The sequence below is a fragment of the Apium graveolens genome, chromosome 9 (genome assembly GCF_009905375.1).
Source record: "Apium graveolens cultivar Ventura chromosome 9, ASM990537v1, whole genome shotgun sequence".
In the NCBI taxonomy this organism is placed as follows: Eukaryota; Viridiplantae; Streptophyta; class Magnoliopsida; order Apiales; family Apiaceae; genus Apium; species Apium graveolens.
Genome location: NC_133655.1, coordinates 270,188,455 through 270,213,998, shown reverse-complemented (window position 1 = coordinate 270,213,998; position 25,544 = coordinate 270,188,455). Strand labels below are relative to the sequence as shown.

The 25,544-nt window shown below is 31.4% G+C and overlaps 2 protein-coding genes across 4 annotated transcripts; both read left to right on the top strand.

Moving 5' to 3' along the window:
- The first annotated feature begins 1,118 nt into the window (after nt 1–1,118).
- LOC141684495 (epi-neemfruitin B synthase L1AT-like) lies at nt 1,119–3,036 on the top strand. 2 transcript variants are annotated; one of them, XM_074489505.1, is made up of 2 exons: nt 1,119–1,273; nt 1,556–3,036. In XM_074489505.1, exon 2 carries the CDS (start codon nt 1,564–1,566, stop codon nt 2,887–2,889), a length of 1,326 nt encoding a protein of 441 aa, XP_074345606.1. In that variant the 5' UTR covers nt 1,119–1,273; nt 1,556–1,563; the 3' UTR covers nt 2,890–3,036. The 2 variants fall into 2 exon arrangements, with proteins under 2 accessions (XP_074345606.1, XP_074345607.1); XM_074489506.1 differs by lacking the exon at nt 1,119–1,273 and adding an exon at nt 1,305–1,391.
- Nucleotides 3,037–15,282: 12,246 nt separating this feature from the next.
- On the top strand, nt 15,283–24,666 carry LOC141686961 (phospholipid--sterol O-acyltransferase-like). 2 transcript variants are annotated; one of them, XM_074492078.1, is made up of 15 exons: nt 15,289–15,590; nt 16,568–16,703; nt 17,052–17,196; nt 17,914–18,083; nt 18,173–18,249; nt 19,076–19,289; nt 19,397–19,535; nt 19,894–19,993; nt 21,610–21,704; nt 21,966–22,017; nt 22,296–22,367; nt 23,472–23,637; nt 23,836–23,940; nt 24,006–24,090; nt 24,170–24,666. In XM_074492078.1, exons 1-15 carry the CDS (start codon nt 15,363–15,365, stop codon nt 24,249–24,251), a joined length of 1,866 nt encoding a protein of 621 aa, XP_074348179.1. In that variant the 5' UTR covers nt 15,289–15,362; the 3' UTR covers nt 24,252–24,666. The 2 variants fall into 2 exon arrangements, 1 of the variants encoding a protein (XP_074348179.1); XR_012560868.1 differs by lacking the exon at nt 24,170–24,666 and having other exon boundaries at nt 15,283–15,590; nt 23,846–23,940; nt 24,006–24,033.
- The last annotated feature ends 878 nt before the right edge of the window (nt 24,667–25,544 follow it).

Here is a 25,544-nt window from a genome sequence, read left to right as displayed (position 1 = left end):
ATAATATCATTGTTTTAGAATAAGATTAAATATCTCATATGAACGAAGCACTCAAACACAACTGCAAGAGACAAATACTGGTTTGTAATCAGTATACTCGCCAATTGTGAAATGTTATTTTAATTAGTGGTTTATAAATTATAATTGTTGTGGCAAAAGACTTGTTTGCATTTTAATACAATGTATAATTTGTTAATGTTGGGACTTTCTCTTATAGGAGGCTCAGTCAGTCTCCGGCACTTATACTCTTTTTTTTGGTACCAAATCGCGTCTCTATGTGAACATACATGAATTATCTAATTAGGAACTGTAACTTTTTGGAGCCATCTATGTTGAATATCGGATAAACCACTCCCAGCTCCCAACACATCTATGACTCGTATTTTAACTTTTCATTCATTTTAAATTTTATAATCATAAAAACAAATTTTATTTATTAATGTTTTCATGTGTTATGTAAGCAAAACGCATGTAAATTTCTTACGCACTTTAACATGATAGAAAAAAAATATTTACCGAAGTAATGCGTTGGAAAATCATTTTAATATAATTTTATCAAAATATATACGATTTTTTTGTGGTGTGTTCATATTCACATAACAAGCATAAACTTTTATAATGTTGACTTGGCAAACATTAAAATTGGTAGACCCCATACATTCACACCAATTAAACCAATCAAAATATTCTAAAATTATAGATTTTTAATGTTTAGCACGTGCTAGACAAATCATTAGTGATTTTTCTCATATACATTTGAGTTCATCTTAGTGTAAAAAAAATTGCAATACATTAAAAATAGCTTAATCCTGATAATCTCTCTCATCTTAATACACATTATTAGATAATTAATTACATAATTATGAGAATAAAAAATATATATGCATGTGTCTGATTCTCTGTCACTTTTAGGTTTGGTTTCGTGTACAGAAAAGTAAACCTCAGCGGGATAAGATCTTTTCTGAAGCCAGCTCCTATTCAGCAATCAGTAATCAGCATTGGTGGACTTGATCTACCTCCACCAACCCAACGAAAAAAAACTACTCATTAATAATAGAAAGATAAAGTCCGCAAAGCTGACATAGCATTTGCAAATTCAGTTTTGTTTATATATGAAAGGAAAGGTGCAAGTTGTAAGCATCACTCAAGCGGATCCGTCTATAAAAGAAATCAAATTTCTTTAGTTTGGACACAACAACTTAGCAAGAAACGTGTGAGTCTAAGTAAACTCTCTCGCATCCTCTTATATTTTCATCAACATATCAAAGACTATGTAAGTACTTCTCATATTCGTGCGCGTGTGTGTTTGCCAATTTATTCATTCTTGTACATATAACGTCTGGGGTTAGCTAACTGATGAATAGTTCGTAGCATGTGCCCTAGCTAAACATGTGAGATTAATGTTTTTGTGCGTGGGGGAGGGAGGGCTAGAGAGAGAAGTTAGAATTTAGTTAGAATTTACCGAATGCATGCATTAAAATCGGATATTTTTTGCATAATAACCGCATATTTAATTTCACACAATTGCTCATAAGTTTTACCTTCAATATTGCAGACAGTAAGATGACAATTATGGAGGTTCAAGTGGTATCTAAGAAGATGGTAAAGCCATCAGTTCCGACTCCTGATCACCACAAGACTTGCAAATTGACCTCATTTGATCAGATTGCTCCTCCAGATCAAGTTCCTATTATCTACTTCTACAACAGCAGCAACATGGACAACATCCGCGAGCAGTTGGTAAAGTCGTTGTCCGAAACTCTAACTAAATTTTATCCATTAGCAGGAAGATTTGTGCAAGATGGTTTCTATGTTGATTGTAATGATGAAGGAGTCGTGTATGTCGAAGCTGAAGTTAATATTCCAATAAATGAATTTATCGGACAAGCCAAAAAAAATATTCAACTTATAAATGAGCTTGTTCCAAAACAAAACTTTACCGATATTCGATCATATGAAAATCCAATTGTGGGATTACAGATGAGTTATTTCAAGTGTGGTGGACTTGCTATATGCATGTACCTTTCACATATTGTAGCTGATGGATATACAGCAGCAGCATTCACTAAAGAGTGGTCTAATACAACAAATGGCATAATCAATGGCGATCAACTAGTCTCATCCTCTCCGATTAACTTCGAGTTGGCAACTCTAGTCCCAAGTAGGGATTTATCTACGGTGATCAAGCCAGCTGTGATGCCACCATCAAAGATCAAGGATATCAAGGTTGTCTCAAGGAGGTTTCTGTTTGATGAAAACGCGATATCAACATTCAAAGACCATATCATCAAATCCGAAAGTGTGAACCGACCTACACGTGTAGAAGTTGTGACAGCTGTGTTATGGAAGGCTCTAATCAAACAGTCTAAGCTTCCAAGTTCTACACTATATTTTCACCTCAACTATAGGGGGAAAACAGGTATTAACACCCCACCACTGGATAATCATTTTTCGCTTTGCGGAAACTTTTACACGCAGGTTCCTACAAGGTTCAGGGGGACAAATGAAACAAAAGAGGATTTGGAATTGCATGAACTGGTGAAGCTGTTAAGGGGAAAGTTGCGTAACACTCTCAAAAATGTCTCGGAAATTTCGACTGCAGATGGTTTGTTCCTGGAAGCAGCTAAGAATTTCAATATTATACAGGAAGATACAGAGGACGAAGACGTCGATGTTCGGATTTTCACAACGTTATGTAGAATGCCTTTGTATGAAACAGAGTTTGGATGGGGAAAACCAGAATGGGTGACTATTCCAGAAATGCATTTGGAGATAGTGTTTCTTTTGGACACTAAATGTGGTACAGGTATTGAAGCATTAGTGAGCATGGATGAAGCAGACATGCTTCAGTTCGAACTTGATCCCACTATCTCTGCTTTCGCTTCCTAGATCAGATCATGTTGTAAAACATACAACCGCGTACGTGCATTGCTTGAATTAAGCTATACGTAAATTAATATTTTGTGACTCCATGGATACGGAGTACGTTTAATTTGTTTCGGTTTGATTCGTAAATAAAACTTCTTTTTCATTTTCCGGTCATTTTTCCAAATAAAAAAGGTAAAAACTTCAATGAAGTTGGTACAATTACATGAAATGTTCTAAAATCGTTAAGCAGATCACGAGGGTTGGGGTACCGCCTAATCACTAGAACGGTTGGATACCGCATAGTCACTAATCGCCTGAACAGATAGCATATATATGTTTGGTTATTTATATACCTTTGAAATTGAGTGATATGAAACCGATAATAATGACTATAAAATTGCGTTTTTTTTAACCAGTATATTAATTCTATATTCATAAATTTGAGACATGCATTAGGAGGTATTCAAATCTTACGGTAAAGCATACTAACAAGTTGCATAATATATATCGAGGTCAAAGACTAATGTTTTCTTTAAGTTTTATATGAATTGCTCTCCTATATATGGCCGCCTGCTAGACTGCCTCGTCAAATTAGTAAGCTCGACTGCACCAACCCCAAACTGTAAATATAATAAACAATGTCCATCTGAACGTACATTTTCGTTTCAAATATATATTAACCATACTAATTCCATTCATATTAGCTTAATTATGTTAAAACGTATTTTCTTTGTATATATACATACATTATGTTAAATGATAAATTTGGTGATAACATAGTCGGTAAAGTTGGTGGAATTAGATGATGATTTGACGAAGACGAATAGAATAGGATGTGAGGATTTAATGTTTGCCAATGAATCAAATTGCATGGTATATTAAATGGAAAATGCTAGGAGTATCAAATTTTTCTCAAAAAAGTTACTAAATGTCACTTGTAAGAATTTTATTGGCTATATGAAAATGGACCCCCTGTATTAAAATCAAAACATCAATAAAATCATTTCATACTGCCACATTAGCCTTGATACGTCATTTTGTAACAATTTTTTGTACCTCTAGCATTACTCATATTAAATTGCAATAAGATCTAAATGTTTTTTCTCAAAAAAAAAAGAAAAAAAAATCTAAATGTTAAATTTTTCCCTCTTTTTTAAGGTAATTATTGGGGTTTAAAAAACTTATATAGGTTAGGTTATTCTCTAAAAAATCCATAGAACTGGAGTTGCCGTCTTTAACGAAACCATCATAAATTCGGGAGCTCATCTATTTTCTCGAATCGTGCTAGTTAAGTTATTATATCAGAATCAGCAATAAATTATTTTATTGAGATGATTGGGCAGGAGAAATCACTCCAAGTGTGGGGATCTAAGTAAAAACTAAAATTATACTGAGAAATTATCAAAATTATAATTTTTTCTAATTTTTTTCACGAATTTACTATTTTCTAAAAAAAATTATAAAAATTTGGAATTAACCAAAATCAACCAAAATCAAACAGATATGCAACCAGATAAATGGAGTCATTTGGTTGCATTTGAGCTTGCATGAGGTTGCATATAGTTGCCGAAACTCGTCAAAGTTTACATCTCATTGATTTCATTTGTCAAAAACTGTATTTTTGCAAAACAAATTAAAAATAATATTACTATAAATTAAAAAGTATTTTCATAAATTTTTTAGAAAATATTTTTACAAAAATATTTTTAAACTTGAGTATTTTTTAAAAAAATCCAAATATATTTTAATTAAAACATAAAAACCTCAATGCATGAAGTTATCTACACGGCTTAAATATTTATTATCATGAAAATTAAATCAATCATTAGTATGAGTCATGGAGGGACTTGATCATTGGAGTTGAATTTTGTTACTCCATATATAAAAGCAATGATGTAGTTTATCTAAGCAGCCCAGTGCGGAGATCTTCTCTCTCTTTTCTTCTTTGCCTAGCCTGTATATTCTCCGGTTTCATCATAAAATAAAATCGGTCGAACGGTACACAATGTCTAGCCTAAGTTACTCTATAATATATTAACCGGCCTAAAAGTTCGTACGAGCCTCGGACCTGTATTTATATCAAATTATTTATCGAACGAACTTGTACTTATAAAAAATAATTTTAAATACGGTAAATGATTATTTTAATTTTATTTTATATTCATATAGCAATTACATAATAATAAATAATATGTTTTTATTAATTTAATTACATTTCCTAAAATTAAAATAAATAAATATGCAATAAAAATGAGATGATATAAAGTCATCGTTGTATTGTCTTTTTTTTTCTTTTCGTACATATAGATAACTTAAGTGATTAAAGCTTATTTTTTATCGTAAAATTCGATTATCGCTCATTCCGTAAATTTTGAAATTAGATACTTAGTTTAATGTATATAAACCTAATTACTACAAAATTAAAACTATATTATCATAATAAAATATTTGTAGTTTGTTTGCAAGGATATGAATCGGGTCATTTTAGGGTCAGGAACTGTTATCCCCGATCCCCGAACCCATCTGGCACCCCAAACATAGATTTTTTTTCTTTCTGATACTCACCCGAACGGGGAATCCCGCGAAAATTCTGGATATAATTAAAAATAATAATTTTGTATTTTTTTTCAAAAAAACACAATCTACTAATTCATATTATACAAAAACATTAATAATATCTCATATTTTTATATCAAGTCATATTAAATTTGACTTACAATATAAAGAAATGATAAATTAAAAAATAATTTAAATTATAATGTAAAAGAATTGATCAACATAATTTTAGATTATTTTAAACTTAATATAATATTTTAAATCATATTTTTTATAATAATTAATTTAATTTAATATATAAATATGTTATTATATATATACATATAATTGGTGTCGGGGAAATGGGACGGGAAAACACTAATCCTGGACTCGGCCCCGATTCCCGAAATTCGTTACTAATTGGTCTCACTTATCAATTGTTAACACTTAGATCGACTGGATTACTTTATATATGTGAGATGAGTGAAACGAATTAAAAAAACGGTGGATAAATGAATAATAGTGTAAGACATTTTAAAACTAATAAAAAAACTAACATTCTTTCTTAAAAAGCAATAACAAATATCATGAAAAAATATAAAATTTTCAAAATGGGGGTGTAAAAATGAATATTGTCTAATTTAATATTTCAGCAATAATTTTCTTATTTTATAAATATACTGAATAACAAATAATGAAATACACTATATTTAATATATTATTTATATTAAATCAAATTTTAATATTTTATTTTTTAAAACTGCTCGATTAATCCAAATTATTGTTCTAAAAATCAAACATTTTAGCTAAGATATTTTATTTCATTATTTATGCAACGAATTATATAAATAATATTATTAATCACAAATATGTAAATATATATATGTTTAAAGTATTATTTATAGTAAATGTGAATTTATAAATATATAAAAAAATATATTAGAATAATCAAATTATAACCGGGTTTTTTCGGGCTTTTAATCGGGTCGGGCCGGGCCGAAGCCTGGGCTTTTAACCGGGCCGGGCCGGTGTTTGCCTAAAAATATAGGGTCCGTCGAGGCCCGAAGCCCGGGCCGGGACCGGGCCGGGTTTGACCGGGTTTTGACGGGATCGGGTCGGGCAAAATCTTCAGACCCGAGCTTTTTGTGCATCTCTACCGAGTACACATAATCAAACTTATTCACGAGTTGATTTTTCATTAGTAGAATAAAACCCGATTTTGAGTCTAACCCGGGTCAAACTCATACCTACTCGGATTGAAAATTAAGAAGTCTAAAAATGAATAGAAGGTAAAAAATATTATACCAACATAATTACCTAATTATTTAAGAGTTTTACAAAATTTACTGACTCATCTTGATGTGTAATCTATAAATGTTCGATTTTGTACAAAATTATGTTTTTTTACCTCCATAATGAAATATAATTAATATCTTTCTGATATCTAAGAGTATGCATACAATAATGATAAGAATAAGGTAATTTATATTGTTTCGATTGATTTCATTTTAAAAGTAATATGTATTTTTTTATACGATAGATATCTATACTAAGTGCATATTCAATCACATATTTATATAACATATTACTTCATTTCTTACTTTATATATGAAGTTATGGGGCTCCAATAATGCATTACTCTATCTTTATAAATAAATGAAAGCACCGTGCAACTTCAAATTTGGAGTTACACTGTAGATATAAAAATATTGGTTTTATAATAAAGCCTATCACATTAATATATTTTATTTTATTTGAGTCCTCATTCCAAGTACTACTAGATTAAACCAAATACTTTTGACTCGATAAGTGCACAAGTCAAACTAAATTAAACTGAATTACGATTTTTTGAAAATATAAAAAAAAAATTAATTTTATGATATATGTATATATCATAACAATTACAGCAAAATTGATAAAAATATATATGTGTTTGTGTGTGCGCGTGCGCGTGTGTCTAACTACAAAGTTTAAATTGCAGCTATATAATTAGCTATATAATTGGATAAGCTATCATTTTATTTACTTATAAGTTAAAATTAAAGAAAAATGTAATTTTTTAATAAAAAATTTAAAATAAAATCAAAATTCATTATAGCACCATGGTTCTAAGATGAAATTCAGCCACGGGTTTGATTCCTGATACCAACACAATTTCAATACATTTTTGCATAAATAACAAAGTGATGCCATTTTTAAAATTTTAGAATAAAACTACAAAAACTGAAAAAGCAGAGTCACATAAATTATATAAATCAATATTTTATTTACTTAAAAATTAAAGTTAAAAAAAATAAAATTTGATAGAAGGAGAGGAAGTGACTTATCTAATAAGAGTTTTAATTTACACTCAAAAAGTTACATAACATGATGGTAGTTACTTTGTGAGTAGGAGGTAAGGGGTTCATTTCCCATTAGATAACCAAATTCTTCATATTTTTAATAAAAAATGTGTAAGGATGGCGTTTTTATAAATTTTCAACCCAATACGGCAAAATCATGATTTCAAAGCTATTAGGTCTTGGAGATGACCTAATGAATTAGTTTTTAAAGTTAACTTTTTAATATATTTGATTTTTTTTATCTAAATATCCATTCCAAGCACTCTCAGATTAAACCGAATACTTTTCACTCGATAAGAACACAAGTCAAACTTAATTAAACGGAATTACGATTGTTTGAAAGAAATCCAAAAAAAGTATAAAAAATATTTAATTTTATTATATATATATCATAAAAATTACAACATAATTGATATATATAAATTAATATGTGTGTGTGTCTAATTACAAAATTTAAATTGCAGTTATATAATTGTATAAACTATCATTTTATTTACTCAAAAGTTAAAACTAAGAAAAAATATAATTTTTTTATAAAACTTTTAAAATAAAATCAAAATTTATTATAACACCATGGTTCTAAGATAAAATTCAGTCACAAGTTCGATTCTTAATACCAAACACAATTTCAATACATTTTTTGATTAAATAACAAAGTGGTGTCATTTTTGAAAGTTTAGAATAAAACTATAAAAACTAAAAAAGCGGAGTCACGTAAATGATATAAACCAACATTTTATTAACTCAAAAGTTAAAATAATAAAAACAGAATTTGATAAAAGGAGAGGATGTGGCTTATCTATTAAAAATTTTAATTTTCACTCAATAAGTTACGTAGCATGGTAGTAGTGGCATAAATTTTGGAAGTATGAGGTAAGGGGTTCGATTCTTATTGGATGTGTCAATTATACTTATTATTTTTAACAAAAATTGTGTAAAAATGGCATTTCTATATTTTTTAACATAAAAGGGCAAAATCGTGATTTCACGGTCATAAAAATGGCTCTTTTTGTTAGTGTTTGTGCCCTATAGACAACACTATTGTTTATATTGTGAAACATTTGGATTATTAATTATGTAATTATGGATTATTCTTTAGTAATTTATTTATCTTTATTTTCAGCGATAATATGTTAGAATAATAAATGTCCTTAAAAAATGATATGTAAATCTATATCTCTAAGTACGTGACTTAGAAATGAGATTATGAGAATAGTATTAATATTCCTAAAGATCCCTAGGCATATTATTAAGGGACGATAATAAATGCGTTGAGACTAGAGTGTTTGTTGACTGATGATCACATCTCATTGATCATAGGTATGATGATACTAAAGTCAAAACACAGGCACATATATTAAACACATGGTGTTGGATTATCCCGTTGTGAGATACTACATGTTTAATGTGTCATAAGTTAATCTCACAGTGATAATGGTGTATTGGTCCTTAGACCTGGAATCATTATATTTCTATACGAGAATTAATATACTTTGATACTATTGAAAGTTATCCTTGACCGGGTAATCATAAAAGTAGACATTGGGTTTATTATGAATCGTGTGAGAAATATGAATGATCTAGATGAGATTTAGCCCTCCTATTTTAAAGGAGTGATATTATTGATCTCTTGATTGAGTAAGACTATAAAATGCATGACTGTGCTCAAATACTGATTTGTAGGATTAAATGTTTGTAGAGGATGGCACAATGCATGCCTCGAGTTTGATCTATAATATAAGGCTAAAGGGATTATATTACATTGTACATTATTCACGAAATGTTTAATTGAATCACCAATTATTATTATTACTTGGGAGCAATGATGTATTACTAGATGTCACTCATTGTTTATAATTTTATTATTGGAAAATAAAATTATTGCCAACGTAATAATAACCTAAAGGGCCACACACAAAGAACATTTAAACGGAGTATTATTTAAATTATGAATTTAAATATTTTATTATTATTTATTCGAATTTAATTATTAAATTAATTAAGTGAGACTTGATTAATTGTAAATACATTAGAATTCAAATTTAATAATAATATAAACCCAAAACATAATGGGTCTTTTTAGAATCCCATGAGGTTTAGGGTTAGACCCTAATCCTCTCTCCCATATATATACATTAAGATGTATAATTTTAGGGTGAGAAGTTGCACCAAGTTTTTAGAGAAAAACCCTAGCAGCTGCACTACCTAGAGAGGTTAGAGAGAGAGATGAAGAGGCAACCAATCGGCTAGTACCAGCTCCGGTGATCGTTGGACGATCGGGCGTTCGTGTGGATACCTTTGGAGAGCAGATCTTTGCAAGGAGGGTTGCTGTGGTTCATCAAGATTAGAACGTTCATCATATTCAGAAGAAAAGGTTTATTAAGGTACATAATCCTATTCTCCATAATCATCCATTCATTATACATAGATCCTGAGGTAATGATTCGAAATTTTTGATTTTCCGCTGCGTTTATATGCTCGAATCCCTAACACTTTTTACCCTTGGTTGCCATATAATATATAGTAAGAGATATGAATTGAGCTCCTTTAAGTTTCAATATCAGTGGGGTATTTTATTCTCCTAGAATAATAGATTTACTCATATGTTTATTACTATTAAAAATTATGTTAATAGGAGCCGAACATGAATATTTATTCACAATATACCTTTAAATAACTAAATAAAATAATCATTTATATTTTTCACCATACATATAATATGTGTTGTGTCATTTAATATTGAAAAAAATTATTTAATTTTAAACATAAATACTGGATTATTTGTGGACTTAATTTTTATAAATTGAATTTAAATATAAGTTCAAACATAATTAATTAACAAATCATTACCTTACTTATTAATAATTTCTATGTTTAAAAATATTTTTTGAACCTTTTTTATGTGAATTAAAATCTACAAATGCCTATAATATATATATATATATATTAAAATTTACTAAAATGAGAATCACACACACATATACACGCACACACATACGTAGGTGACAACTACAAAGAGTCATTGTACTTTAGCTGAATTCGAAAACATAATTTGATCCAATTTTTTTTTTAAAAAAAATACTTGAAATACTCCTGCTTAATTCGAATTCGAAATTTGACCTTTTTTGAAAAACATTCATCATTTGGCTATATGAACCGATTCACTACGTAAATTTAGTCAATTTAAATTACGAGTCTGACGAAGATATCTGATCAATAAGACGGGATGTTTTATATCAATAAAATGTGTTTGATATTCTTTTATAAGATCAATTCAATAACTAATATGTATCAAAGTTACTAACTTGAACAAAGATGGGTTATTTTATGGACTTGACATACATGATACCTGTTATGAGTCAGTACAAAATATGTTGATCACCCAAATTTCCAAGATGTGTGTTTGCCGGCAGAAGCTATGAATCCAATTGATTTCAATGTAATCTCTAACCTATCAGATCCGATAAAAGGCTCGGGGCTAAAAATAATTAAATATTATTTTTGAATTAGTATATGGATAATGGTTAAAATCATTCACGAATAAAAAGTCGACAACGATTTAAATAACGCTAAATTAATCCTTATACTAGAAAATAATCTATGCATGACATATATCAACGCGGTCAACCCTATAACATATTCTAAAATACATATATCTCATTTGACATACCTATATTGTTAACTACATATCGTTGTCATGAATATAACAACCTTGTACCGACTCTTTAATAGCAAAACTGGCTTGATGAGCGCATATGAGGAAGCGGGGAGATCACTGAAGTTGGACGGTGACATTTTTTATTCTAAATACCAAAAACTTCAATTACCTTACATTCATAAATATTGCACATACACAAATTACAGTTAATATCGACATATCTTTAACTCAAATATCACATATACCCAAAATATATATCATGCCCATAATCATTAAAACTTGAAAAGAAAAATTTTTAGACATTGTACAATATTTCATCACTCAACAATCTAAATAATTATTGAGTATAAACTGTTTCGAGTGATATTTTTCGTGAACTTCAAATAAATTATGAAGGACTATATATTTTACTTTCTAACAAAATCCCTGCAAACTGAAAGTCAAAAATCATACCCTCTGTATTACGAAACATTGTTAGAAAGTGGCATGTGTCTCGCATGGATTATTATACTAGTTTTTAATTACACGATAAATGACTCGCAAGTTATAAAGAAAAGTAATAATAATAGAATCATGACTAACTGGCCCAGGGAAAATTGCGGTATTACATGACATTAAAGGTCCGTACTATATCCGTTCAAAAAAGGCTCGTTCTATATAGTTTTCAGAAAAAAAAATCATTTAGACACCAAAAATAATTTTTTTTAAAAACAGATATTTATATTATCTGGAAATTCAACTATAGATGGTTTGTTCCCGGAAGCAGCTAAGAATTTTAATATTATACAAGAAGATTTGGTGGACGAAGAAGTCGCTGTTCGGATTTTTACAACATTATATATAGGAAAAATCAACTCATCTGCAAAAAAATATTTATTAAAATCTAAATTTGAATTTTGAAACGAAATTTAAAAAATACTTACTAATTTAAGCGGCTTCGAGGGAGATAACAAAATGATGGACCTCCTTAAAGTTTCCTTTACAAAAGTTGAGTGTGTTTAATTGAAAGAAAAATATAGGGTTCAAGCTAATTAGCATTGGACATTAAGGGTTTGAAAGCTATGGTTGAATTAGGGATTTGAAGTATTGGTTTTAATTAGGTTCGAATTAGGGTTTTTGATAGGTGAGAGTGTGATGAGTCGAGTGAGATTATGAGAAAAAAGGGGGGGCTGAGAGCTGCTGGTGCAGAGATGGAGAAGCGGGGGAAAGAAAATTATGTGAAGAGGGAAATAAAAATAAATTGGTGAAAAGTTTTTAAGTAAGGGAAAATTATGGAAAAGAGAAATTCACGAAAAAGTGGTTGAGACATTGATTTTAACTAGTCTAAAAATTATTTAGACATCGATTCTTGTAAAATCGATGTAAAAACTCTTTTAACATCCGTCACCAATACAATCAATGTCAACATGATAATATCTATTAACTGTTTTCATATAGTGTAGTGTGTAGGATGCCGTTGTATGAAACTGAGTTCGAACTGGGGAAACCAGAATGAGTTACGATTCCAAAGATGTAATTTGGAGATAATGTTTCTTTTGGACACTAAATGTGATATAGGTATTGAGGTATTATAGTGACCATGGATGAATCAGATATGCCTTGATTCGAACTTCATCCCACCAGCTCTGCTTTTGCTTTCAATATCTGATCATGTTGTAAAACATACAACCACATACGTGTATTGCTTGAATTAAGCTTTACATAAATTTATGTTTTAAGACTCTATGGAATTCTTGTACTGCGTATATTTGATTCATAAGTACTTCTTTGTCATTTTCCTGTTTTTTTTTTGAAAAAAAAACAGAATTAATTCAATAATAAAAAGCTATACAGCATCTACAAGAACAATCGAGTCGAACAAACATAAAACAGATCATATCGCTGATTAATTTAGTCTTTATGAATACACAATCAATCGATTTGTTGAAATTGATATATACACATGTATCGCCTTCACCAAAACCAGTATGAGCTATCGATCGTAATTGCAATCTCATATAAATCTTTATCACTGAATCAAACCTCTAAAAATCCGGCAGATCTAACGTCCTAGACCTCGAGTCACACCAAAGCACACCAAAAAACATACCAAGCTCTCGCAAGGAGAGAATAAACAAAACTCAAATAAATTGGGAACAAATCTCACCCAACAAATATTTTATCAAACAAAAATACAATCTTGAACGATAAAAATCCTTACCCGGGGACGAGTATTATTGAAAACACGACCAAAATAAGGAAAATAGATGATTTGGGGCTTTTCACCAGTGAAAACCGATGGAAGCCCCGAACGGCGGCCAGAAAAAAAGAGAGGCTGAGAGAGCTTTTTTTAGGGTTTGAGGAGGCTAACTAACTCTCCATCGGCTCCTTGTACACAAACTAGAAATCAACTCATTAATTTGAGAATAAGTTGCATAATAATAATAATAATAATAATAATAATAATAATAATAATAATAATAATAATAATAGTAAGAAGAAGAAGAGAAATTACCAAAAGTACTAATTTTTATTAAAAAAATTACGATTTTACTATCTTCTAATTTTTTTTGTAAAAATATGGAATAAATCAAAATCAAACAGATATGCAACTATTTGAATGAAGTTTTTTGGTTGTATTTGAGGTTGCATTAATTTGCAAAAACTCTTCAAAGGTTGCATCCAATTAATTCTAGTTTTCAAAAACCGTATTTTTTGCAAAAAAGAAAAAGAAAAATAATTTTTTTTGCAAATTTAAAATTATTTTTATAATTTTTTTTAAAAAATGACAGTATTTTTGAAAAAATGTTCTTAGACTTGGATATTTTCAAAAAAGCCCTAATAATAATAATAATAATAATAATAATAATAATAATAAGTACTTTATGAATGCTCCTGCATGGTTTATTTATTTAAAAATTTAATGGGTCTTGGGCCCAAAGTTTTCACCTGCTGTAATCACAAAGTTCATTTGTTTATTCTAGTTGAGGCCCATCTTGCTTGACAGCAAACCTAGGTGCCCGTTTGGTTAAAGCCCAACATTTTAAGGATTCGGTAAAAAGCCTGTTTCAGAGGAGTGTTTGCAAGAAGCCCATGTATATTATATCCTTTAGTACGGGGTGGCACGTGGGTATATCTTGGGGGTCATTATAAACGTCGTACCCAAGAACCATCCAAAATCCGACCAATACAAATTAACTGCAATAACAAATGAATTTTCTATTGTGTGCATCATAAATATGAAAATTTATATTTTTTTATAAATTTATATTATTTTAATCGGTAAAATTGTTGTGAATGCAGAAATTTTACTATTATTATAAAAAAATTAATTAAAATTATAAATTTTTGTATTTATTATTTATACATGGTCACGTAATAGAAAAATTGATAAGAATATATATTAAGACCATCTCTAACATATAAAACTAAAATAATATAGCATTGACACTATTTATTAAATCAATTCAAACTCATTTACACTGTATCTTATACTAAATGTATTAGTAATGATATGATATTCTTATTTTTCTAAAAAAATAATTTATTTGGATATAATAGAATATAAATAATAAATGACGGGAATAAATTTATTTTTATGAACAAAGACAAAAACATAGTAAAAATTATGAATTACACCAAATTTTGTTTAAAAATAATATAAAATATATTTTTGATATCAAATTTGGTGTCACAGTATTTATTTGATGTAATTTTAATATAAGTTAAAATTTATTTTACACCAAAACTTATACTTTAATAATGTTATAGTGTTGGGCAGAGGATATTCCAAGTAAGTAGTAAAACACAAATTTTATTATAACATCAAAAAATATATTTTAATAATAAATTATACCATAATTTGGCAGCATCGTTGAACTTGTTCTCCTCGAATTGATTTCATACACACGCTTGTAAACGTACAACAAAAAGAACGTTATATTAATTATGTAGTTGAAACCATAACACATCAATTCATAATGACAACAAATGAAGAAATGTCAAGACTCATTTTCCTGGTAACCATCCTCCTCGCCGGAGCTCCGTGCAAAATCGCCGGAGAATCCACCGGAAATTACAAGAAGCTATCGGGAATAATAATACCGGGATTTGCATCAACCCAACTTAGAGCCTGGTCGATATTAGACTGCCCTTATTCTCCACTTGATTATAATCCTCTCGATTTGGTTTGGCTCGACACCACCAAAGTTAGTATTTTTTTTTTCTTTTCTTTTGTTTAACATTTTTCATCACATTATCATTTATGTATTGGTGATATTGTTAATGCAAGTATATTATAATTGCTTATGAATGCATATATTTTATTTTTTTTAGCATTGTTGTAGAATGTAGAATAAGAAAAATGCTTGGATGAAGCTAATTTCTAACTTTTTTTTAAGTTAAATTTTTAAATTGTTTACGATATTTGTGTGAGAGTAAATTATAAAGCGGTGGCCGAACTTTATCCATTTTAGCACTTTGATGCCGAAGTTTGAATTTTGCAATATGTTGACTAGACATTGCTTTTAGCCAACAAATTGCAAATTTTAAACTCCGGCCTTCGATGTACAAAATTGAATAAAGTTCGGCCACAAGTGTGTAAATTTACTCTTAATGTGACTAATACTTGTTTAGTTGGTAAACAAGAAAGGTAAGATGTACCTGGACTATATAGATTGAAGTGCTACTGACAAAATAAAAACAAAAGCTAACAGCTAGTGAATATCAGACACTAATAAGACGAATAAGAAGCATGCATTAAGAAAAATAGCTATAGAGAATTCTTCCTGTCTGTACAACCATTTGTCATGTCTAGCGTTTAGGTGCCTTTTATAGATGAAGCAATATATTCAAGTAGGTTTGTCCTGGCTAGGTTACGGGCCTTACAGCAGACTTTGAACTATTAAATAAAATCTAGTGAGGGGTCTTAGCTGAATTGTCAATTGTGCATGTATAAACACACTGTGAGAAATGATTTGAAGGATGCATATACAGTTTGTACACATGAAAGTTTTTTCAAATTAAAACCACATTCTGGTGACCTATAGTAAGTTGAAACTATAAAGGACAGAGCCTTTACTTTTGTCAAATGTTAACCAGTGGATTGTGCAAAATGCACATTTTCTCAATTTTTCACCAGATGTTTTTTAAATGATATACAAGAAGATTATTATCTACCATGCAGCTTCTTTCTGCTGTAAATTGCTGGCTTAAGTGCATGATGTTAGACCCCTACAATCAAACAGATAACCCACAGTGCAAGTCTCGTGCTGATACAGGTCTTTCTGCTATCACAGAGCTTGATCCAGGTTATATAACAGGTATGCGATTGAGTTAAAGGGAATTTCTTACAGGCTTTAGTATTCAACTGTCCAGTATTTCTACATATATCATCAAATAATGTCCAAGCTTTTGTTCATCACTTCTCCATTTTTTAACTAATGATGGCCCAACATGAATCAATGTTTGAGGCCCTCTGATAATTAAGAAAACTATTTTGTTATGGTCAGTTACAGGAATTTATAAACTCACACACATCTTTCATTAAGACTTCAACCCTTTCTCGAATGGATATCCACTAGGCTAAAGCCTTGCTGATAGTTCATGAAAAAAATTGTCTTATATTATGCAAATCCATTGCTGAAAATTGCTTGTATTATCCTTTGCAGGTCCTCTTTCTTCAATTTGGAAAGAATGGATAAAGTGGTGCATTGAGTTTGGAATTGAAGCAAATGCAATCGTTGCTGTTCCTTATGATTGGAGATTATCACCATCAAAGCTTGAAGAGCGGGATCTTTACTTTCATAAGCTAAAGTTAGTCCACATCATGCCGATCTTGATTATCCTAATTGTATTTTTTAACAGAAAAAGTTGATGCATCCTATTTAGACTTATGTATTGCTTGTTTCCAATTTATGGCTGCGAGGTTTAGATCTACTTATGGACTATGATAACATACTAAGTATACTGCAATTTTACCATCCATGCTACAACATTAATTTATATAGTAAGTAGTAACTAGTAAAAAAAAGTTTTCCAACTCTATGACAGCTGTATATCTCATGCACTAATAATTGCTAACCATTATGCACCTCTTTTCTTTTTATCGTCTTTTCGTCTATTTTTATCAGTTTGTATAGCTGATCTGAAGCCGCTTGACCAATCCCAGTTGTATCTTCCTTATTATTTGTATAAGTATCTAAAAATCTGATGCATAACCTGCCAGATGTGTTGTTCATCTGTCTGCTCATATCTTTGTCTTGCTACACCACAAGTGCTCAAAACTACTGGAATTGAAGAATTATTTGCATAAATTTTATTAGAAAGCTAATTATATATCTCATTGCCTTAAATGAACAAACAGTAAACAGGGATCAAGAAAACTTTTCCTAATATTAATCACGTGGATTCAGAAAGTGATGCTGAAGTGTTGCTTGCCAATTTAATTGTCTAACAATCGTGATTAGTCATTGTCTTTTTTGGCTGATAGATATAAATTTTAAGGACATGTCTTCTAAACTTCTGCTGCAGGCTGACTTTTGAAACTTCACTTAAATTACGCGGTGGTCCAGCGTTAGTTTTTGCTCATTCACTTGGTAACAATGTCTTCCGCTACTTTTTGGAGTGGTTGAAGCTAGAGATTGCTCCGAAAAGATATCTTAGGTGGCTTGATGAGCATATCCATGCCTATTTTTCCGTTGGTATGGACGTATGGAATCCCTAAATGATTTTCAACATGTTATCGACAGACTTTTTATAAGCAGTTTTTGTACTTTTTGTTAAATTTCAGCATCTCCTTTTCTCGGTTCCACTCAAACAATCGAATCAACACTTTCTGGATTGACATTTGGTCTTCCTGTTTCTGAGGTTCATTTCTTCTTTATGTTTATTATAGTATTATATGAGTAGATGTCTCCATTTCCTTCTTTTATGTGTAAATAAGCATGCAATTTATAAATATTGCAACAGTGAGGAGTAACCTGATGTATGAGTAGATGTGAACGGTAAGCAAGCGATATAGAGGTTGATGAATATTTGATCAAAAAATAAACAGTTTATTACTACTATCTTTTGAAACTGTATTGTCTACAAGTGTGCTTGTATACTTTTTTTGTTGGGGTAAGTTGGGTATATTAATAAAAAAAAGACCTGCAATGACAGAAGGCTAGGAACAAAGGCGATAACTAGCAGAACAAACTATCTAGAACAGAAAACAGAGTTTACTATTTTGGTATGTGTTTGTACAGATGCAAGAGTAGAGTCTTAGCTTAAAGTGATTCACAGTGATATGAAAAATCTTATATTGTCCTCGCAAAATTTCATTGTGATTGTATTAATTTTACTTTCATTTATTCCGTCATACTATATATAATAAACATGTATTAAACATCCATACTAGTGAAGAAAATGAAATGGAGCTCAACCATCATCTATTGACTCGATATCAATATATGGCTTATAGTTTTTGCGGATGAAGTATTTATTATAACAGATATAGAATTAATATACAACCTTTTAGTCAGTATAGTCTTAGTTAACTTCAAATGAGTTCGTTCTTATCCAAATTCTAATTGGGAGATTTTAAATCGTGCAAGTAATCTGTATCTTCTTGATGAGTTGCTTGTCTGTTCATAATTGTGAATAGACTGCTCTACTAATTATCATTAAATTATATTTTTTGGCAAGGTATCAGGGAACAGCTCGGTTAATGTCCAATTCATTTGGCTCGTCGCTATGGATGCTGCCGCATTCCAAGTTCTGCAAGGCAGATGATTTGTACTTGAAACATATATCCGGAAGAAGTAAAAAGGATCATCAGGTATACTTTTGTGATAAAGAGGAATTTACAACAAAATATTCTGGGTGGCCAACAAATGTAGTCAACATCGAAATTCCTTCGGGTCCAGGTGTTCTTTCTGTTCTTCTTAGCATGATTTGATTTTGCACATGTTTTCCTGCTTATTATTTGTCATCTCGATAGGATAGATAGCTTATTTCACGGTTGTCAGTGCAGATGGCAACTTGTCTAGCACAGAATGCAAATCATCAAATCTTTTATCTTTCTCTGCCCATGAAGTCTCAAGCGGAAAATTTTTCAGAGCAATTAAGGATTATGATCCTGATATCGAAAGGGCGTTGTACCAATTGAACAAGTTAATAGTTTCTTTCTCCAAATTTTATAATACTGATGTACTTACGAAGTTACCTTTTAGTGACCTGCAATCCAATCTAGTACAATACCTTTGCAGTATCACTCTAAAGGGCTTAGGCTTACTCTTTCTCCCTCCTAAGTCTGGAATTTGATGTCTCAGCTCCCATCTAAGTACTAGAATTTGACTTGCACCACCAAAAATGGCTCCAGTTTTTGGCGGAGTCACGACTCCATTCCACATTTCTCAAGTCTCTATTTTATGTGGATGTTGTACATTAGATTTTCAGCAATGTTCAAGTGTGGTGATTATTTATCTGAAACCTTACCATATTTTTTAATAAAAAGGTTTTGTATTTCAGGGCTTACCATGAAGATCCTGTTCTAAATCCACTAACGCCTTGGGAAAGACCTCCTATAAAGAATGTTTTTTGCATATATGGGGTAGATCTAAGAACTGAGGTATATCTGCGTTCTCTTATTGACTTTTCAAATCATATCGATCTATATATCTCATTTTGTCCTTTCGTTGTTAAAGTAGAAAATGGATCTGCTATATATGTTACTCCGACACGGGTGTCGGACACGGGCGTCGGACACGGGCGTCGGACTCTTACTTTCTAAAAAATTAGATTTCGTGGATATGGATCCGAAATTGGAAACGGGTGTGGGGATTCAGCATATAACCTTCTCAATGTGAAATCATACCTACTTTTTATATTTTTTACATATGTAAATTTGTGTCTTCTGCCTAAAAAAACATTATACATAATTTTTTATGTCAAACTTATATCTCAAATCAAAAGGATAACATGGAAATAGTAATCTATGAACATTCCTCTCTAGAAACAACTTATTGTGAGGCCTTGTAAATCAATCTTGAACTAGATTGCTTGAAGTTGAAAGTCCGGGTTTTATATGAAGGATCCGACTCAAATCTTATACTCTCACCCATGTCATGTCTGGTCAACACGGGTATGAGAGGAAAATTGAAGAGTCTGGGTAACGGAGTCTGCAAGTATAGCATTTTGCTGTGAGCCTCATTTTCAAAAAGATCCAGGAACATACTTGTATATAGCAACATCTACGCAAAATACTTATGATCGACTGCTATAAAGCTAACATGATGTTATCCATTGGTGTATTAACATGTGTCAGTGTATCTAGAATGACACCTCCCAAGCTGACTAAACAAAAATGAAAAATCCTGTTTTTTAGTTTTAGCGTATATATGTGGGTTGAAGTTGAGGAAAGAATGGAAATGATAAAGAAAAGATGTATCATGCTACTTGATGGATAATCTAGATGTAAGAGAAAAGCACGCATTGGAAACGAAGAGTTTGACCTGATTTGAAAATTATAGATCATCTTGAAAGGTCTTTTTGGCAAAAATCACTGTGTACAAACTTCCTGCCTTGGAAGATGTTACACCTGTCCTGTCCAAAATTAAATTAATCTGATATAGAAAAATTATCTGAACTTCATATGATAAGTACGACCATGAGTAAAGATCTTGACGGAATAAAATCCGGTTTATGCAAAATCCTCCTAGTTAGCAGTGTTCCTGTTTCTTGTACTATCCAGCTAACAATAAAATGGTAGCACAATATTAACCTAGTTCCTATAGAATTATATTGACTCTTTGGATATCCCTTTCTAGCATGCTTCTGCTAAAGAAAATCTTACTTTCTACTGCCAGTGGTATCAAATTTCTAGTAAAATGACCATTTTCCCACCAGTATATTCTAAAAGAGAACTTGTTACTTCACTAGGTCTTTGTAGTTGGTACTGTGTTAACCATTATTCTCTTTTGGTGCTATAATATGAGTAGAAGTATGTTTATCCATTTATATTTGTGGTGTTGGCGATTTATTTATTGTCTTACTCCAGTTATTGGTTGCCTGCAGCTCAGATATGAGTTGAGGTATTGGTCATTTTATATTTGAGCATGCAAAAATGTTGTCTATTTAAAATATTTTACTCAAGGTATTGGTTTCCTATAACTCCTGGTGAGATATATGAAACCTGCAAGAAATCATACATGATAATAATGGAATCTCATTAGTGTGCCCTGGCAGGTTGGTTATTATTTTGCACCAAGTGGCAAGGCTTACCCTGATAACTGGATAATAACTGATGTGATATATGAGATTGAGGGATCCTTATATTCCAGGTAACTTCTTTTTAGAGGATCCTTGGATAATTACATCAATCTACATTGCAAAGAACTTTTTATTCCGTGAAAAAAAAAATTATATGGATCCCAAAATAGGATTTGGTGCATGGATGCTAGGTATATGGGAATATATCGTCTCAATACATGAAAACTTTTTGTCAAGTCCATTCACCTATATTATGGTATTGCAAACGTATAGTTTGGGCCTAAAGTGAACAGCTGAAGTCTTACATGTATTTATCTACTCACGATTTTTAGGTCAGGTAGCCTGATTGATGGAAACCCAGGAGCAAGCAGCGGAGATGAAACGGTATGCTGATGAACAGTTTCTAGTTGTGACATATTTTAGAATTATAGAATCTGTAGGTTCTGCCTCATATAATATGTTATAACCAAAAATTTGAGTTCACAACATTATATTAGTTGGTGTTATAAATTTAATCATACTAAATTCAAAATATACTTTTAAGGTAAAAAGTGAACAGAAGAAAGTTGCCTTTTAGAAAATTATTGCTGGACTCTGGAAGTTATAAGCAAACTCAGTGTACACTGTCTAGCCTCCACTAACAAATTTAGATCCTTTTGCAGGTACCTTACAATTCCCTGTCCTGGTGCAAGACTTGGCTGGGACCGGAAGTGAACATAACAAGAGCTCCTCAGGTACATTTTGCCGGTGCATGTGTTAAAATGTTACATTTTGGTTCTGTCTCTTGTAATGAAGTTTAGCTACTCCATCCATCACCATTTAAAATGTCTGTTTTTTTTTGGAATGCTTGATAAAAATAGATTTTTTTCCCCAAACATCCCACTCCCCGATACATTCTCCTATTATTTATTTACTGTGAATATCATTTCCCTTCGTTACTGATATATAGAGCAGATATTAATATCTGATACAGAAGTACTGATAAGGTTTTAAATTTTCAATTGGTATTAGGCTGGTGTTGGAAATTAATTTGTGCAACATGTTATAGATAGAGGATTTGAATAAGGATATAGGAATATATATATGCATGGGATTAAGTACTGAGTATGACTTTCTCAATCCATTTGTAAATTGACGTTTGACTAAATCTGAAATACTCTTCTTACATGCTTGTCATGATCACTTCTATAAAGGTTTAATAATATGAATTGTAATTTTTAATGTTTTCTGTTGCTTTTAATTCTTGTACCATTGTCTGCCAAGGCTCTTTTTTTTTTCTAAATTTCTATCCCCCATGCTGTCATGCATCTCTCAATACACTGTGAAGTGAAAAATGGTATCAGAGTGTACATTTCTTATTTGAAGGATATCTTGGAATCAGGAACCTACTTATTGAAGCAAGTTGTTACAGATTCATAATTTAGTTAAAGCAAAGCATTTAGTTATAGAGCCAGTCCCATATTTAAATTTTGGCTAGTTATTTTGTCATCTCTTTAGCAAAATCATTGTGAAGTATCAATTAGATCTCATGTTCCAAATTTTTATAATCGAAATAAATGCTGTATTATTATTCTGAATGGACATTAGTTAGCAACATATTCCAATCTTCAGCGTTATGGGAAAGCTTTTCCCTGGTGGCATGCTTTATGTGGTTTGTTTTATTTCACACTCTAATCATCCCATAAAGTGGTTTTCTTGATGGTACTTCATAAATGACCACAAGTTTCTATATTGGTTATTCGAGGATACTTATCTGTCAAATTTTGAGTAAACATGTTCAATTGATTTAAAATTTTGCCCTTATGTTTCTTTACTTTTCTTCTTATTAATTATTTAAGTCCGAGCATGACGGGTCAGACGTACAAGTACAGTTGAATGTCGAACATATACATGAGGATATTATTTCCAACATGACAAGATCACCCAGGGTCAAGTACATAACATTTTATGAAGATTCTAAAAGTCTTTCAGGCAAGAGGACTGCAGTTTGGGAGATTGATAGAGGTATTATAGTTATTAATTGATGTACCAATCTACCAAAGTCAGTTTTATCTTCATATTATTAAACTAAATGTTAAGTCTGGTGGTTTAATATATATTGACATTTGACACGTTTCCATATCTTTGGAATCGTTAATAATATACCACAAAAAAGTATGAAAAGTACACTTGGATGGAATAAAGGATCTCATTGTTTTGCAGCAAATCACAGAAATATTGTGAGATCACCTATCGTAATGCGGGAATTATGGCTTGAGATGTGGCATGATATTCATTCTGAAACAGATAAAAAGTTTGTTACAAAAGGTAAACCTCTCTTCTCTAAACCTCCCTGCAATTATCAAGTGTAATTTATAATTTAACCTGTCCAGATATGCGGGGACCTCTGAGAGATGAGGACTGCTATTGGGATTATGGAAAAGCTCGCTGTGCATGGCCTAAGCATTGTGAATATAGGTTATATTCTTTCTCTGTGAGTAACATTCTGTTTCAAACGCAATGTATTTAACTTCTATACGATGAACGAATGCTGCAGGTATATTTTTGGAGATGTCCACCTTGGGCAGAGTTGTAGATTAATAAATTCTTCAGCTGATAACCTTTTCTCTTATGTATAAACTTCAAAGGTATACTTCTATATTCATTTGTATTAATTAGTTCTCTGTAGTAGTGCTTGAGGTAATGATATGCTCATACGGGAAATGCTGTTGATAATATTATGAATCATCAAATATCAGGGCACGATTCTTGTTATCATATCTGCCCTAAATATGTAACTTTGTGAGAAAGAAGTATCTATTGGGCATATCGGTCAGGCTTATAATTTAGTTATAGAATTTTGTATTCTTAAGTTAGGTCAATTTGTAAACTTGAGATTTGTTGAATATTAGCTTTGCGTACTTGCAGAATAGGAGAGTTTTAGTGTATCACAATTCAGTGGACAAAAGCCTTTGATGTTGGTATTTGACATATTTATGGCATTAGAACCTTCTATTTCATATGTACATATGTGGCTTTATTTTTCTCCGTTAATTATTCTTTTGGTTACCTCGTAAATAGAAAATAATTCAAGAAATATGGAATGGCACCGCATCTTCACTATTTCGATCAGCACAGCACAAACTAGTGTCCGAAAAGGTCTACTGGGGTGGAACACTGGAACTAGGGCGCGAGCCGCCCGACTCCAACACTATTTCGATAAGCATAGCACAAACTAGTGTCCGAAAAGGTCTACTGGGGTGGAACACTGGAACTAGGGCCTAGAGCCGCCCGGCTTGAACTTGTTTAAGTGAGCTCGACTCGGCTCGTTTAGTTAAACGAGCCCGAACTGGCATAGATTCCGACTCGTTTAATTATTCAAACCTGCTTGGCTCAATTAGTGAAATTAAACGAGTCGAGTTTGGGTAGAGATTTAGGCTCGATTAAGTGTAAAATTAAACGAGCCGGCTCGTCCGACTCGTTAAAACCGGCTCATTTCTCGACTCGACTCATGAAATTAAACGAGTCGAGTTCGGGCAGAGGTTTAGGCTCGTTTAACTAAACGTGTCGGCTCAGTTCGACTCGATTAATCTCGGCTCGTATTACGCCCAGCTCGAAACTTGACTCGCGCGGCCCAAATTACAGCCCTAACTGGAACTCCCGAAATTTCCAGAAAAACTTCATGAAAGGGCCTTCTCAAATACGAGAGTATGCGGTATGCCACTGGTTAAAGGAAACAAGAAAATTCTTTGCAACTTATTCCCAAGTGAGAGGAAACAAATCTACAACGGAACTTAAGAAGCAAATTACTTGACAACTGATCGACATAAGATCATGTTGGGGCGTTTAACAACACTTAAAATTTATCGTATCAACCAACAATGAATAATGTATATATATGTTTGTTTAGATAAGCTCACCTCTCTGCACAG